The sequence below is a fragment of the Mizuhopecten yessoensis genome, unplaced genomic scaffold, assembly GCF_002113885.1.
Source record: "Mizuhopecten yessoensis strain PY_sf001 unplaced genomic scaffold, ASM211388v2 scaffold716023, whole genome shotgun sequence".
NCBI classification, from domain to species: domain Eukaryota; kingdom Metazoa; phylum Mollusca; class Bivalvia; order Pectinida; family Pectinidae; genus Mizuhopecten; species Mizuhopecten yessoensis.
Window position 1 is genome coordinate 48,087 of NW_018479909.1, and position 17,645 is coordinate 65,731.

The 17,645-nt window shown below is 36.2% G+C and overlaps 1 protein-coding gene across 1 annotated transcript; it reads right to left on the reverse strand.

The window, feature by feature from the left end:
* Positions 1–4,734: 4,734 nt before the first annotated feature.
* LOC110441552 (proline-rich transmembrane protein 1-like) lies at positions 4,735–17,617 on the reverse strand. The gene is made up of 4 exons (XM_021484731.1): positions 17,353–17,617; positions 13,000–13,172; positions 7,513–7,641; positions 4,735–5,010 (listed from the first exon to the last, which is right to left on the reverse strand). The coding sequence occupies exons 1-4, from the start codon at positions 17,369–17,371 to the stop codon at positions 4,840–4,842; spliced, it is 492 nt and encodes a 163-aa protein (XP_021340406.1). The 5' UTR covers positions 17,372–17,617; the 3' UTR covers positions 4,735–4,839.
* Positions 17,618–17,645: the final 28 nt, after the last annotated feature.

A 17,645-nucleotide genomic window follows, 5' to 3' on the forward strand; every position in this document is an offset into this window, starting at 1 on the left:
AAAAATAACAACACTTTGTCAGGACCATGAGGCGATCATTCCTACCAACTTTCAGTTCAATCGGTCCAGCAGAACTTGACTTTAAGTTTGAAATAGGTTTTCAAAATGGCGGCCGTGGCGGCCATATTGGATTTCTGATCGACCCGAAAAATAACAACACTTTGTCAGGACCATGAGGCGATCATTCCTACCAACTTTCAGTTCAATCGGTCCAGCAGAACTTGACTTTAAGTTTGAAATAGGTTTTCAAAATGGCGGCCGTGGCGGCCATATTGGATTTCTGATCGACCCGAAAAATAACAACACTTTGTCAGGACCATGAGGCGATCATTCCTACCAACTTTCAGTTCAATCGGCCCAGCAGAACTTGACTTTAAGTTTGAAATGTAAAATGTTAACGGACGACGGACGACGGACGACGACGGACGAAAACGGATAGCAATAGGTCACTTGAGCTAAAGCTCAGGTGACCTAAAAATGTATTCAAATACTTAGTAAGGCAAGCAACTGTAGCCATCATTTAATTAAAAATCATCTGAATCATAGAAGGGACTTACAATTACAATTCAATTATTTTGTTTGGTAATGACCTATCTGAAAACTAAACACTTTAAAATTCAAATCAAATTATTTTTTTTTATAAAAAAAAGACGTTCAGTAAAAAAAGTCTGTAGGAAACCTTCATAAAAAGTGTGATGGCTTCATCTAATGTATCTAAACCTTACCTATAGACAGTTCTAGTTTAGTACATTGTTTAGATAAAATATCATTCAAAGAGAATATCAAATTGATAGTTTAAGAAAAAAACTGAATTAAAGAGTCCACATAATATAATTAAAGTAAACTCCTATTCTGTATACAATACATGAAGTTTTGTATGTAAACTCAACCATACAGGAATTACTGATGGGTACCAGAGAATAGGTGGCATACTACATGTGAAATAAATCTCTGCAAAATTCAATTGTTTGAGATTCATACTCTATGGTACCATCAGCTCCGATAAATATGAAAGGAAAACAGAACAAGAGGCCCATGGGCCTAAACGGTCACCTGAGTTAACAGAATTTATTTTTGTTGTTGAAATATGTACCAATTTGAGTAAAAAATAGTATAATGTTAACTTAACTTTGTCAGGACCATGATTCGATCATTCCTACAAAGTTTCAGTTCAATCGGCCAAGTAGAACTTTACTTTAAGTTTGAAATAGTTTTTCAAAATGGCAGCCGTGGTGGCCATATTGGATTTCTGATTGACCTGAAAAATAACAACACTTTGTCAGGACCATGATTCGATCATTCCTACAAAGTTTCAGTTCAATCGGCCTAGCAGAACTTGACTTTAAGTTTGAAATAGTTTTTCAAAATGGCGGACGTGGCGGCCATATTGGATTTCTGAACGACCCGAAAAATAACAACACTTTGTCAGGACCATGAGTCAATCATTCCTACAAAGTTTCAGTTCAACCGGCCAAGTAGAACTTTACTTTAAGTTTGAAATAGTTTTTCAAAATGGCAGCCGTGGTGGCCATATTGGATTTCTGATCGACCCGAAAAATAACAACACTTTGTCAGGACCATGAGTTGATCATTCCTACCAACTTTCAGTTCAATTGGCCCAGCAGAACTTGACTTTAAGTTTGAAATAGTTTTTCAAAATGGCAGCCGTGGTGGCCATATTGGATTTCTGATCGACCCGAAAAATAACAACACTTTGTCAGGACCATGATTCGATCATTCCTACAAAGTTTCAGTTCAACCGGCCAAGTAGAACTTTACTTTAAGTTTGAAATAGTTTTTCAAAATGGCGGACGTGGCGGCCATATTGGATTTCTGATCGACCCAAAAAATAACAACACTTTGTCAGGACCATGATTCGATCATTCCTACAAAGTTTCAGTTCAATCGGCCTAGCAGAACTTGACTTTAAGTTTGAAATGTAAAATGTTAACCGACGACGGACGACGACAGACGAAAAAGGATAGCAATAGGTCACTTGAGCTAAAGCTCAGGTGACCTAAAAATTAAATTGACTACAATTCAAATTATCAGTGAAGTAAAACAAATGTGATATCTGTTTTCTCTAGTAAGTAATAATTTATGGTGCAAGGGAGATAGCTCTCCAAATCGAACTTGAATAAGTGAGCAAATAAAAAAGTGAGCAATGCACTTCCCTATTACCAGATTTGTTGTAAACTTTGTATGAATAAAATGCACCCCTTGGTTTGTAATTGTATATGCACATAAGTGAGAAATGGTATTGGTAGTGAAAAGAATGATTCAGTTTTTACAAGTCTGTAGTGCATGGCATTTTACTGATGTTGGTGGTGTAGAAAAGAATATTATTATTTAATAAAGAAAAAAATTTAATGACTGTTCAAATATATACCCACATTCATCAATTGCTGGTCTGAACTGCAGTCTGCGGTGACTGAGTGATACACGGGAATTTCCCTGCATATATATCTTACCTTTTTCAATAATACATATTTTTCGTGGAATTTATATCCCCGCTTGCAGGACATATTGTAGGTAAACATCATTGAGGTTAGGTTTAAACATGTGAGTATCGTGCTGTTGAGACATAATGTATAGCTTGGAACTTGAAGAAGAAAAAAAGCCTTATACAGAAGTTAGACTTTTTATTGAACATGTAGGTATTACGGTGTGAATTAATCGTTTAATCTATCAGAATTTACTAACCTCATTTATTTTCCGTAAATTTGCACAAATCACATCGGTTGGCAAACTTAGCATGAGTCGGAATCGCATACAGAATTTGGTTGAAATATCTGCACAATATATACAGCAATTATCACACAAAAACAAAAGAGTGCCCAAGATGAGTGGAAAGACGGAGGAACACAAACATTGTTGTCAAGTTTGAAGGAATTTGGCTAATATTTGCTAGAGTTATTAAGCGGAAACTGCAGATAATGACCTTATTCTTTAATCAAGGGGCCATAACTCCGCCAAATGGAGTCCAATTAAAGTGGTTGTCAAAGGATTATGCATGGCTTGGGCCTGTTTTGGCCCCCAAATGCATCAAAATTCAAAACCTTTTAATGAACTTTGAAGTGACTGTATTTTTAATTTCGAATACTTCCCAAATACCATTATGAAAATATTTATTTATATTTCTAATTATTGTTGCCATTGTAACAAGTTCAAATTTGCATAAATTAGAAAAATTGGAATATTCAGAGAATATTGTGATATTTTGCATGCTTTTTCTCCTAGAAACTATAGAGCGCATGCTTGAACAAACTTAATAGCAAAGAATAATGTGTAGGCACCTGTAATACATCTTTAGGAGAAATATGAAGTTTGTTCAAGGCCGAGGCCTAAAGGCATTTAACATTGTTACCCAGTTTGAAGAAAATCGGTTAACATTTGTTGCAGTTATTTATACGCAATGGAAGCGTGACAGACAGACAGACAGACTGACAGACAGACAAACCCAAATTAATATCCCCCGTTTCGGTGAAAGGGGGATAATATTTTAACCATATATTCATCAGTTCGAGAATAGCCGCCATCAAGTTAAGAAATCTCAATTTGCTCCAGTAGAACGAGCATTTCCTGTTTCAACCACAGGAAGACAAATAGAGAATTAATTTAATTAATTTTAAGAAACAAATTATTATGGTTTGTCTAACTGGAATATAAGATACATAAATGTGTAAGAAGTAAACACATATTTCCAGTTAATTTCATTTGCGAAGTATGACTTCAAATGAACGTTCAAAGTTTTGTTTGGATACCATCAGCCATCATGATTTTCAGGCCGAGTAGAACAAAACAACTTTCTCTATGGAATTTTCTGTTTACCAAATTGTGCTTTTAATTCAGTTCAATTTCTTGCAGTTATGAAATCATCATAAATCTATAAGGAATATCTTCATCCATAAATAAAGTTGTATTGAAAATGGTTATTTTTAAGTTTCAATGCTCAAATTGTGGTAAATTCTACTCCTAAATAAATTGGTGATGTAAATTACAGTATCACATGTCAATATTAACCTTTGTACAAATGAAATTAGATTAAAGTTAATTATACTGTACAACATTAAAATCCTAACCAGACACCTTAAGTGTTTCCTGCTGGTCCAAGCATATAGTACATAAACGATTACGATATTCTTTGTATGGTATACCACAGGTAAATTGATTACGATATCCTTTGTATGGTATACCACAGGTAAATTGATTACGATATCCTTTGTATGGTATACCACAGGTAAATCTGTTAATTCATGCTTTTAAAAAAAATATTTTTGGATGACACATCAACGAAACATCAAATTTGAGTTCCATTTTATCAACATTAGGTAATACTTGTTGTTATTTAGTAAGAAACCAACACATGTATGGTCCAAAAAGTGTTGTTTTGTCATAAAACTGATCTCACACATTTATGTGACAGCTAGTTTTCCATAATTATAAACATAAAGCTACGTCTGTCCCTCGGTACCAGCCTTGGCACATGTCAAAAGCACTTCATGTTGGTATGTCTGTCCATAGGTACCAGCTCAGATGTTAGTAACTCCTCATGTTGGTATGTCTGTCTATAGGTACCAGCTCAGGTGTTAGTAACTCCTCGTGTTGGTATGTCTGTCCATAGGTACCAGCTCAGATGTTAGTAACTCCTCGTGTTGGTATGTCTGTCCATAGGTACCAGCTCAGATGTTAGTAACTCCTCGTGTTGGTATGTCTGTCCATAGGTACCAGCTCAGATGTTAGTAACTCCTTGTGTTGGTATGTCTGTCCATAGGTACCAGCTCAGATGTTAGTAACTCCTTGTGTTGGTATGTCTGTCCATAGGTACCAGCTCAGATGTTAGTAACTCCTCATGTTGGTCATGATCAGGCCCACATAAACACCTACGATGATCATGGACACGACAATGCTTGCAACACCAGCAAAGATGGCGATGTTGGAAAGCCGTCGGGCGGAGTCAGAATTGGATTTCGCTCCTAGAAAGTCACCACGTGCGTAGGCATTTTTTGCCTGAAAAGATTTCAAATTTTGAATATAAGTTACCTACAATGCATACAAATTCTGTTATAGTCTAAATATAATTGCCATGGGGTCAACTTTTAGAGTTCAAAATAGAGTCTCCTTCCAAAATAAAGAGAGTTGGCAAGTATGAATGTGTGCCTCTCACAGATGAAACACAAATGTTGTAGAATACTGCGTTATCTGACCCTCAAAAGTTACTTTACTACATTACTTAAGTCTAGTAGAAGGCTCAGAATTTATATTTACACCCACGTAAATATGATAGCTGGTGCAGGTGAGTAAAGAATATCCGTAATCTCCAGTAAATATATTTTGTACATGCTAGCCTATATCAAGTGGAAAGCTTAAAGTAATCGGAAGTATAAATAATTATGTTAAGTGAAATGCTGAAAAGTAATCTCAAGTGCATATCAATACCCTAGGGAAAGTGCAAAGCTCAAGTTACTGGAAGTATAAATAAATGTCAATTAGGAAGTTCAGAAGTAATCTCAATTGAATATTTAAGTATTGAGGTTGATTTTTAAAATTTTCATCAGGGTGTGAAAAACTATGGATCCGTGAAGCAGATTCTTACAAAGTTTGTGAAAGTAGTTCTGGGGGCGTGGCTTTTTTTCTTTCTTTCATGGAACAATTGTTTTTTTTCCCAACCAATCAGATTTAAGTATTTGGTATGAAAACAAAGAACAAGAGGTCCAAGGGCCTTAATAGCTCACCTGGTATTTTATTTTTCAATTTAAAACCTGCTGAGTACCATTCAGGTTTATGAAAGGAGAACAAGAATCAAAGTTGCAAGAAGTACTACATATAAATCTGTTTTGGTGGGAAAGACAACAAGAAAATGAGTTTCCATGTTATGTCCCATCTTCCATTTTTAAATATTCAATTCCCTTTGCCCAAAGATTCTCTAGAACAAGTTTGGTTAGGTTAAAATCCCTTCAACGGTACAGAAGGAGAAGGATCTTTAATGTTTTCCTCTATTTCCCCTAATGGGCCCCACTCATCTGCCCCAAAGAAGGGGGTCCACACACCTCAGCTTAAACAAAATTGATTCTTTTGTCCCTAAGCATGCTTCAGACTGCATTTGGTTTAAATCTCTTCACTTGTACATAGTAGGAGAAAAAAAATCCTCTATTTCCCCTATTCAGCCCCAACCCTATGCTCCCAGAGGGGCCACACCCTCTGTTCATACAAACTTGAGGCTCCTTTGTCCAAAGATACTCTAGAACAAATTNACTCTAGGACGAATTTGATCATAATCCTTTTATTGATTGAGAAGAAGATTTTTTAAAGATTTACCTATTTTCCCCCTATTTGGCCTCGCCCCTCTGCCCCCAGGGCGACCATACCCTCCGTTTATACAAAACTGAGAACCCTTTGGCCAATGATGCTCCAGACCAAATTTAGTCAAAATCCCTTCATCGGTTCAAAAGGAAAAGGATCTTTGATGTTTTCCTCTATTTCCCCTAATGGGCCCCACACATCTGGCCCTAGAAGGGGGCCAACACACCTCAGTTTATACAAAATTGATTCTTTTGTCCCTAATCATGCTTCAGACTGCATTTGGTTTAAATCCCTTTACTTGTATAGTAGGAGAAAAACATTCCTCTATTTCCCCTATTGTGCCCCGCCCCTCTGCCCCCAGAAGGGCCACACCCTCCATTTATACAAACTTGAGTCTCCTTTGTCCAAAGATACTCTAGGACGAATTGGGTCAAAATCCTTCTATTGGTTGAGAAGAAGAAGATTTTTTAAAGATTTACCTATTTTCTCCCTATTAGGCCCCGCCCCTCTGCCCCCAGGTGGACCATACCCTCCGTTTATACAAAACTAAGAACCCTTTGGCCAATGATGCTGCAGGAAAAACTATCAAAGTTATTTGATAATTGAATACCAATTTTTTGAAATTAAATAAATTGTTCTGGTATTTGAACTTATCAGTTTTGGTGTTGTCAGTTTTTAAGTTAAAACCTGAAAAATTCCATCTTTCGGGGAATAGCCAAAATTTACCTTTTACCTTAAAACAATAGGGAATAACTTTGTAATTATCGTTTGTTTAAAACAAACATTCAATTGGAAAAATACTTTATACATAATATATATTCTTAATAAAGCTGAAAGAGTTAAAAAAAATTAAGAACAAATGATCATGTCACCATATAGAAACTGGTCTATTTACCATCCCCATAATGTTTTTGGAGAATAGTACAAGGATTCAGATATTTACCTAATTTATATTATTAATAATGAAAATGTCAAGACAGAATATATATGTATGTAAATCATATGGTTTCTTAGTAATGAAAATTTTGTAGAAATGTTACTTAATTTAAACATCTATCTTTTTTCAGAAGGATTAATCATTGTACCTATGACAAGGAATGTCCTCTATACAACAAGAACTAAGCCAGACTTCAATTCTATTTTATTCCATTTTTCATTTTGAAACAAAAAATAAGACTGATTTTGAATTTTGATTTTTTTTCCACATACCTCACTGGCTTTCATTATGGCGAAAATTCCCACAGGCCAGAAGCAGCAGATGGTAGTGAAGATTGCTCTGTTCATGTAGTCGGGTGGAGGAGGTTCTGAAAATGTCTGAGGCGGGGGTACCACCAGAACCTGTTGAGCAGACATTATAATTATACATCTTACAGCAGAATGAGACTTACATCCATAGTCAGAAAATCAACATTTTTTCACAAAATAGCTGTATTTAGATTCAAATCAAATGCCATAAGTAAGTTATACATGATAATGTCGAAGGATTCTGAATGACATCAAAGAGAGCACCAACTTAAAGCCAAAGGTCGAAATACAGAACTTTGTAACTTCACCCGGGTTACGTAAGAGTGGTCTTTCAAAGACTAGATTTGATTTCCATGTTGGTCCCAACCATAACACACAGCCCCTTTGTTTATGCAACATTGACTTTTTGAGGGCAAAATGAACACTGGGGAGATGTGGATAATTCTGGAGAAGAGCTCAAGTTTGACTGGGTGAAAAAATCCCAGTATACAGTATATTACAGCTTCATAATCTTTCAGATTTTCCCAAAAAATTGTTATTTTTATTCTAGAGAGCTCTTTGTCATTTGTACAAATTTGACTACTAAATGCCTATAATCCTAAGATATTAGATTTTGCCTAAAAATTGGCTAAAATAAGATATAAAGGTAGTAATTGTATATCAGACAGTAGGGCATTTTGATGCAAAATCACATCTCAGTTGGTAGTAATAGAGCTGTAATAGGGCCAGACTATTACTTTTCAAGTATACAGAACAATTCTACTTTAAATAAACTAAAGTAGAATAGCAGTAACTTTCACAAGCCATTTGTAGAGTAGACATACAATTGCGTTACCTATTGGTTTATTGTTTGTTTCTAATTTAAAAGTCTATCGACACTAAGGCTGCAACGATGTGTCGTGCAACGATATATCGCAATATTTTAAATAAAGTACAATACACAATGTTTTTGGGAGGTCACGATACATCTACACTGTTTTTTCAAATTTTGTTGTTCCTGAATTTAGTCTACTCATATATCTGTTCCAACATGGCGAATGACAGCTCCAGCTCAGCATGCAGGTCAAAAGACGTGAATTCAATGAAACTTTTTAAGTCAAGCCAATTTTGGACCAATTCTATTTCCAGTTGTAATATTGCCATTAAAAATTTGAAACATATCTTTTCTCTTTACTTCTACTGTTACTGTATTATTATGATATGTATCGTATCATGACCACAGTATCTAGATACATATCGCATCGTTATCGCTGCAGCCCTAATTGACACAATAAGGTATTTTAGGGCCATTATGCAGTGTTTTCTCCAGGTTTGAAAAAAATGGGGGGCATTGGAAGTGTGATACATGTATAGGTAAAACAATTATATATATAAATTAATGGGGGGATGCAGAATCCCCCTTTTGGAGAAAACAGAGTGATTATATCGTGAATTGATGATATGGGTAGCAACCCAGGGAGGCTGTTCACGAAGAAAGTGGTAGGGTAGAAGAGAAAATCAAGGGTCTTTTATGCCATTCAAAAGTTGTGTTGGGCTTTCTTTCCTAAAGCCCAGAGTGTAAGATGTCCATTTGAAATGAGGCCTAACCCTAGATGAATTACTTTTTTTTCCTTCAATTTTTTTGTGTTTTATTTATTGAGTTATTTGTTTACAAAGCACATTTGAGTTTTATTTCACTAAATGGTAGTTAAATAAACAACCTTTTTGAAACAAGGGAAGTAACTACAACTCTTTTTATCTGTGTTCCTCTGTACCCTCCATGACAAGTTCCTCTATGCCCTACATGTCAACTCTTTTTATCTGCGTTCCTCTGTGTCCTCCATGACAAGTTCCTCAGTGCCCTCCATGACAAGTTTCTCTGTGCCCTCCATGCCAATTCTTCGTATCTGAGTTCCTCTGTGCCCTCCACGACAACTCTTTTTACCTGTGTTCCTCCGTGCTCTCCATGACAACCTATTTTGTCATTCAACAGTAAATCAGATTTTGTTCAGACAAAATATTTGTTTCAGTTACAAAAATTTTCCAGATAATAAACGAATTGCAATTAAAACCTTCAAGAGTCTCGAAAACTTCAAGAGAGTCTCAGATTTTAGTCAAATTCAATACACAAAGAAGAAAAGACTTTCAGCACATCTATGAAATATACAGAGTTCAGAGTTCCAGTACCAGTAATTGATTATTTTCTAATTAAATATTTTCTTGTAAGTCACTGTGCCCTCAATGACAAGTTCCTCTGTGCTTTCCATGACAACTCTTTTTATCTGTGTTCCTATGTGCCATCCCTGACAAGTTCCTCTGTGCCCGCCATGACAACTCTTTTTATATGTGTTGCTCTGTGCCCTCCATGCCAATTCTTCGTATCTGAGTTCCTCTGTGCCCTCCATTACAAGTTCCTCTGTGCCCTCAATGACAAGTCCCTCTGTGCCCTCCATGACACGTTCCTCTGTGCCCTCCATGTCAACTCTTTTTATCTGCGTTCCTCTGTGCCCTCAATGACAAGTTCCTCGGTGCCCTCCATGACAACTCTCTTTATTTGCGTTCCTCTGTGCCCTCCATAACAACTCTTTTTAGCTGTGTTTCTCTGAGCCCTCAATGACAACTCTTTTTATCTGCGTTCCTCTGTGTCCTCCATGACAAGTTCCTCTGCGCCCTCCATGACAAGTTTCTCTGTGCCCTCCATGCCAATTCTTCGTATCTGAGTTCCTCTGTGCCCTCCACGACAACTCTTTTTACCTGTGTTTCTCTGTGCCATCAATGACAAGTTCCTCTGTGCCTTCCATGACAAGTTCCTCTGTTTCCTCCATGACAAGTTCCTCAGTGCCCTCCATGACAAGTTTCTCAGTGTCCTCAATGACAAGTTCCTCTGTGCCCTCCATTACAAGTTCCTCTGTGCCCTCAATGACAAGTTCCTCTGTGCCTTCCATGACAAGTTCCTCTGCGCCCTCCATGACAAGTTCCTTTGTGCCCTCCATGACAACTATTTTTATCTGTGTTCCTCTATGCCCTCCATGACAACTCTCTTTATTTGCGTTCCTCTGTGCCCTCCATTACAAGTTCCTCTGTGCCCTCCACGACAACTCTTTTTACCTGTGTTCCTCCGTGCTCTCCATGACAACCTATTTTGTCATTCAACAGTAAATCTTATTTTGTTCAGAAAAAATATTTTTTTCAGTTACAAAAATGTTCCAGATAATAAACGAATTGCAATTAAAACCTTCAAGAGTCTCGAAAACTTCAAGAGAGTCTCAGATTTTAGTCAAATTCAATACACAAAGAAGAAAAGACTTTCAGCACATCTATGAAATATACAGAGTTCAGAGTTCCAGTACCAGTAATTGATTATTTTCTAATTAAATATTTTCTTGTAAGTCACTGTGCCCTCAATGACAAGTCCCTCTGTGCCCTCCATGACACGTTCCTCTGTGCCCTCCATTACAAGTTCCTCTGTGCCCTCCACGACAACTCTTTTTACCTGTGTTTCTCTGTGCCATCAATGACAAGTTCCTCTGTGCTTTCCATGACAACTCTTTTTAGCGGTGTTTCTCTGTGTCCTCCATGACAACTCTTTTTAGCTGTGTTCCTCTGTGCCCTCAATGACAACTCTTTTTATCTGTTTTCCTCTGTGCCCTCCATGCCAACTCTTTTTATATGTGTTCCTCTGTGCCCTCAATGACAACTCTTTTTATATGTGTTCCTCTGTGCCCTCCCTGACAAGTTCCTCTGTGCCTTCCATGACAAGTTCCTCTGTGCTTTCCATGACAACTCTTTTTACCTATTTTGTCATTCAACAGTAAATCAGATTTTGTTCAGACAAAATATTTTTTTCAGTTACAAAAATGTTCCAGATAATAAACGAATTGCAATTAAAACCTTCAAGAGTCTCGAAAACTTCAAGAGAGTCTCAGATTTTAGTCAAATTCAATACACAAAGAAGAAAAGACTTTCAGCACATCTATGAAATATACAGAGTTCAGAGTTCCAGTACCAGTAATTGATTATTTTCTAATTAAATATTTTCTTGTAAGTCACTGTGCCCTCAATGACAAGTCCCTCTGTGCCCTCCATGACACGTTCCTCTGTGCCCTCCATAACAACTCTTTTTAGCTGTGTTCCTCTGTGCCCTACATGACATCTCTTTTTATCTGTGTTCCTCTGCGCCCTCCATGCCAACTCTTTTTATCTGTGTGCCTCTGTGCCCTCCATGACAACCCTTTTTATCTGTGTTCCTCTGCGCCCTCCATGACAAGTTCCTCTATGCCCTACATGTCAACTCTTTTTATCTGTTTTCCTCTGTGCCCTCCATGCCAACTCTTTTTATATGTGTTCCTCTGTGCCCTCAATGACAACTCTTTTTATCTGTGGTCCTCTGTGCCCTCCATGACACGTTCCTCTGTGCCCTCCATAACAACTCTTTTTATCTGTGTGCCTCTGTGCCCTCCATGACACGTTCCTCTGTGCCCTCCATTACAAGTTCCTCTGTGCCCTCCACGACAACTCTTTTTACCTGTGTTTCTCTGTGCCATCAATGACAAGTTCCTCTGTGCCCGCCATGACAACTCTTTTTACCTGTGTTCCTCCGTGCTCTCCATGACAACCTATTTTGTCATTCAACAGTAAATCAGATTTTGTTCAGACAAAATATTTGTTTCAGTTACAAAAATTTTCCAGATAATAAACGAATTGCAATTAAAACCTTCAAGAGTCTCGAAAACTTCAAGAGAGTCTCAGATTTTAGTCAAATTCAATACACAAAGAAGAAAAGACTTTCAGCACATCTATGAAATATACAGAGTTCAGAGTTCCAGTACCAGTAATTGATTATTTTCTAATTAAATATTTTCTTGTAAGTCACTGTGCCCTCAATGACAAGTTCCTGTGTGCCCTCCATGACAACTCTTTTTAGCGGTGTTTCTCTGTGTCCTCCATGACAACTCTTTTTGTTTGTGTTTCTCCGTGCCCTCCATGACAAGTTCCCCTGTGCCCTCCATGACAACCCTTTTTCCCTGTGTTCCTCTGTGCCCTCCCTGACAAGTTCCTCTGTGCCTTCCATGACAAGTTCCTCTGTGCCCTCCATGACAACTCTTTTTACCTATTTTGTCATTCAACAGTAAATCAGATTTTGTTCAGACAAAATATTTTTTTCAGTTACAAAAATTTTCCAGATAATAAACGAATTGCAATTAAAACCTTCAAGAGTCTCAAAAACTTCAAGAGAGTCTCAGATTTTAGTCAAATTCAATACACAAAGAAGAAAAGACTTTCAGCACATCTATGAAATATACAGAGTTCAGAGTTCCAGTACCAGTAATTGATTATTTTCTAATTAAATATTTTCTTGTAAGTCACTCTTCAAATAAACATTTATCTATGGTGATTCTTGAAATAAAATACCTGGTACATATACAATTACCAAAAGAGAAGCCAATGAATGTAAATTGTTTTGTTTCGTACCTGTGTCTGTCCAGGTGACATCTGAGCTTGGTAATGTGGATGGCCACCCTGGTACATGTACATTGGGGCCCCTGATGGGGGCCCATAAGGCTGATATTGAGGCACAGAATCATAGCCAGGTGGTGGCTGTTGTAGAGGCTGTCCATACTGGGGTGGGTAGCTGGGTGGTGCACCTGACAAATATCGAGAATAATAGAAGTGAGACTTTAACACAAGACTGTTGTCATCCTCGATATCCAGGTGTTACACTCACTTTCGCTCTCTGCAACCCTGGAATATATCATAGAAAAATTGAAGGCACACCGCTAGCTATTTGATTGGTCTCAGGTAAAAAAAAAATGACCAATCACTAGGCTGACAACTGTCCTTTGAAAATTACACAGGAACAATACCCAACTTCAAAGCCAGTATTTTTTACCATTACACCACCGCGATATTCTTTTGATGTACATCAAAGGATCAAACTAGTTTTCTTGTCTTATCCACAAGGTGGCCCACACTGAGCCTTCGCTTTTGCTATGACATATACGCAGAGAGCGAAAGTAAGCGTAACCCCTGGATATCGAGGATGGACTGTTGTTAAAATGTTGTTGTCCACAACATGCAGTACATGTTTCATTGAACACTGATTGGCCTGTTTTTACACAAAAGAGTTCCAGTAATATATAACTTAACTAGCTTTAAGATACAGACTTACCTCCCCTTAGTCATCTTGATTTTAATAATATTATCATTACAGAAGATGTTAGTGATCAAATATCAATTATAAAAGTCAAGAAACCAGCTGGACCAGATAATCTGTCACCCATTATTGTAAAAAATCTCTTACCCTCCCTTGTGTTACCAGTAAAAATATTGTTTCAAAAAACTATTACTCTTGGAAAGATACCCTTATCATGGAAATTGTCTAATATAAATGGACTATATAAAGGTAAAGGAGGAATTGAAGATCCTAGTAACTATAGGCCTATTGCTATAACTTCTTGCTTTATTAAAATTCTAGAAAAAATCATCTTTAAGTATGTATTTAATCATGTTACTAAATATCATATAATAAGTGAACATCAATCTGGATTTCAACGTGGTGATTCAACAGTTAACCAATTACTATCCCTGTATAATATTATCTCAAAAAATCTTGATGAAGGAAAAGACATTAGACTGGTATTTTGTGACATCAGTAAGGCCTTCGACAGAGTATGGCACAAAGGTTTATTGTATAAACTTCAGAAATATGGAATTAAGGAGAATCTGTATAACTGGTTTGAAAATTATCTGTCGGATAGGAAACAAAGAGTGATTTATGAAGGATATTCTTCTAGTTTCAAAAATATTACTGCCGGTGTTCCTCATGGATCTACACTTGGCCCCTTTCTTTTCTTACTGCTCATTAATGATATAACTAATGAAATTCATACTCATATTAAATTATTTGCCAATGATACGTCATTACATGTACTTGTTGATGAAGATGTGGTTGCTCCATGCATGGATCTAAATGAAGATCTTGACTCTATTAGTAATTGGGCTAACCAATGGAAAATTAAATTTAATCCAGATAAAACTGTTGCATTAACTGTTAAAAAAACCCACCGAAATCATCCTCCACTTCTCTTTGACAATCAAATAGTAAATGAAATAACTAATCATAAACACTTAGGTCTTTTATTCAACTCCAAAGGTTCATGGAGTAATCACATCCAAGAAATCTATGAAAAAGCATGCAAAAGATCGAATATTTTAAGAACACTCAAAAATAAAATTGACAGAAATGCTTTAATAACACTATATTATTCTTATGTAAGACCTATTCTTGAGTATGCAGATGTTATTTGGAATAATTGCACTATTGGCGAACCGAAATTATAAGAATCTGTACAAATTGAGGCCATGAAAATAATAACTGGATTACGAAGTGGAACATCACATCAGAAACTATATTCTGAAACTGGATTTTAACTGCTGTCTTCTAGGCGTCATAAGCACAAACTTATTTTAATGTTTAAAATCCTAAATCATATGACACCTGAATATTTACATGACATTGTTAAACCTTATATTAATGATGCTGTTCCACCTCATAATCTTAGACAACACAGATTTTTTAATATTCCTTGCTTTAGATCTAATTTATTTGGCAATAGTCTTTTTCCAGATGTCATAAGAATATGGAACTCGCTTGATTCTGAAATAATCTCAGCACCATCATTAAATATCTTCAAATCTAAATTGAACAATGAAAGAATCCCTCATGTAAATATTACTTCTGTTTTTCTAAATTGTAGCCCTAGAAAGTTAAATGTTATCCTCTGCCAACTTAAAAATAATGCCAGTGACTTAAATTATGACAAATTTCCTGACCATCTTTCTCCTGATTCTTCCTGTTCATGTGGTCATCCAATTGAAAATTCTGAACACTTCTTCTTCACTTGTCCAAATTACTCTAATTCCAGGAACTTAATCCATGATATCTATACCAGAGTTGGCTACTTAAATGTCCATCTTTTGACATCTGGAATTACTGACTTACCTTCTGAAATAAATATACTGATATTGTCTAATGTTGAAAGTACATTATTGCATCTAAACGGTTAGGATGATGTAACTAAATGTTTAAATATTATCAAACTATTATATATGGTGGTTTTTTTGCATTTATATATATAATTAAATGAATTATTTTCTGTACTTAACCTAACTCAATCATAATTGTTGATAGTTGCTAGTCCATTTAGATAATATTATAACTATCATATAGAGAATGAGTATTGACATGAGTGTGTATAGAGAGTGTATAAGTAGATAATTGTATGAATGTATGATTGAGTGACTATGAGTTTAATACAATAATATAAATAGCTTGTTAATTACATGTATATATATAATGTCATACTTACACCATCTTGGAGAAGATTTATATAGGCCTAGCCTGTTATCTTATCCATTTATATATATATATAATAAAATTTGTTAAAACAATAACTAACTAGCTTACAGTGTACCATCAAGCCCCTTGTTGCTGAGAATGAAGACAATGGTAGATGGATTATTCCAGAACTGCTATACCATCAGTCGAAGCCCAATCATGGTTCCTTATCAGTCTTTCTAAGAGTGAATTAACCTTATGTGATAAAAGTCAATCGATCATTTCTATTATCACAGAGGCCCCATGTGACTGTATCTGCCTATATCCACTCAACTATCACTCGTTTTATAGCTGTGACCTTCAAAGATGGTCAAGGTCAGATTCATTTAAATAGGCTAATGTACTCTACAAATTTTCGATCTTCATTAGCCAGTTAATTGTATTACTCTACACCTATGAATCTTCAATAGAAGATATTGACCTTCTGACCTTCAAAGTTAGTTGGTCTAGGTCACTCATCTAGCTCCTTCAACTCCATATTGCACTAACGCAATAATTAGGTTATTTAGCAGCTTGCCAACTATCACAAACTAATGCCTCTTGGTTATTCAACAAAAAAACATTTCAAGGTTTTTACTTATTCAGAAGACGCTGAATGTTTGTAACACATATATAAGATCTGTGTGACCTCGGAAGCAGAGACGTCTCTGTCGGAAGTAAATCAAGTTCATTGACTTGCAGATTATTGTTATTTTACACGATAGCCCTTTATTCCAGTGCGCTACCTGTGAGCGCAATTAATATTATCACCATATCTATGCATCTTGGTTATTCAATGGAATTAGTTTAATTAAATGTTTTAACAAATCTGACCCCTGTGACCTTAAAAGTGGGACAAGGTCGTTTGTTTCAACAAACTTGATGACCGTTCAATGTGTTCATCCACAGACTTAGATCTAATCTAATTCCGTGGTTCATCCAAGCATGTTAGCCTTGAGAAATATCATCACCTAAGACCTTTTGGTTAAATCACGGAATTAGATTATATAAGTCCATGGTAAAATAAACTCAGTAATATTTGAAATGTTTAACAAATGTGACCCTGTAACCTTGGAAGTGGGTCAAGGTAATTTATTTTACCGAACTTGATATGCTACAATGCAAATACCATCACCCTTGCCATTAGCCTATTAGGCCACAAAATCTGACCCACGGCTTCAAAAGTATAGGTCTACATTAATTACCGAGATGTTGATTAGCTAAATTTGAATACTTTAAAAAAAAAGTTGTTTAGCTAGTTTGTTTACAATATCATAGGCCATAATTCTGTGATCAGGTGAATGAATCTATTGTTAGAATCTACCGGTACCCACCTGTATCTTATATACTTAAGGCTTGAGCACCGCCTATTGTTTATCATCTATCTTGCATACATCTTTTGTTGTCGCGATCCAGAACACAATTCACGAAATTGAGTAACATCTTACCTCCTTTTTCACCGCTCATACCTAAGGCTGCTGAAACGTCTTAACAATAACTATCAAATGTAAAGGATCAATATTGAAAGGATGACTTGGTTGATGACCAACAGTCACTTTACAGGGAATTTCACTTGACGTAATAGGCTGTAGAACCCGGTGAGCCCGACAGAATCCGGTAGTTCACAGGGACCCGAGAAGCAATTAATATATGTTTGGAACTAGGCCTATCCGATACATATCCTATGTATGTTGTGTATTTTTGATCTACCGTAGTTTCCAAGAAAATGAATGCTTTTATT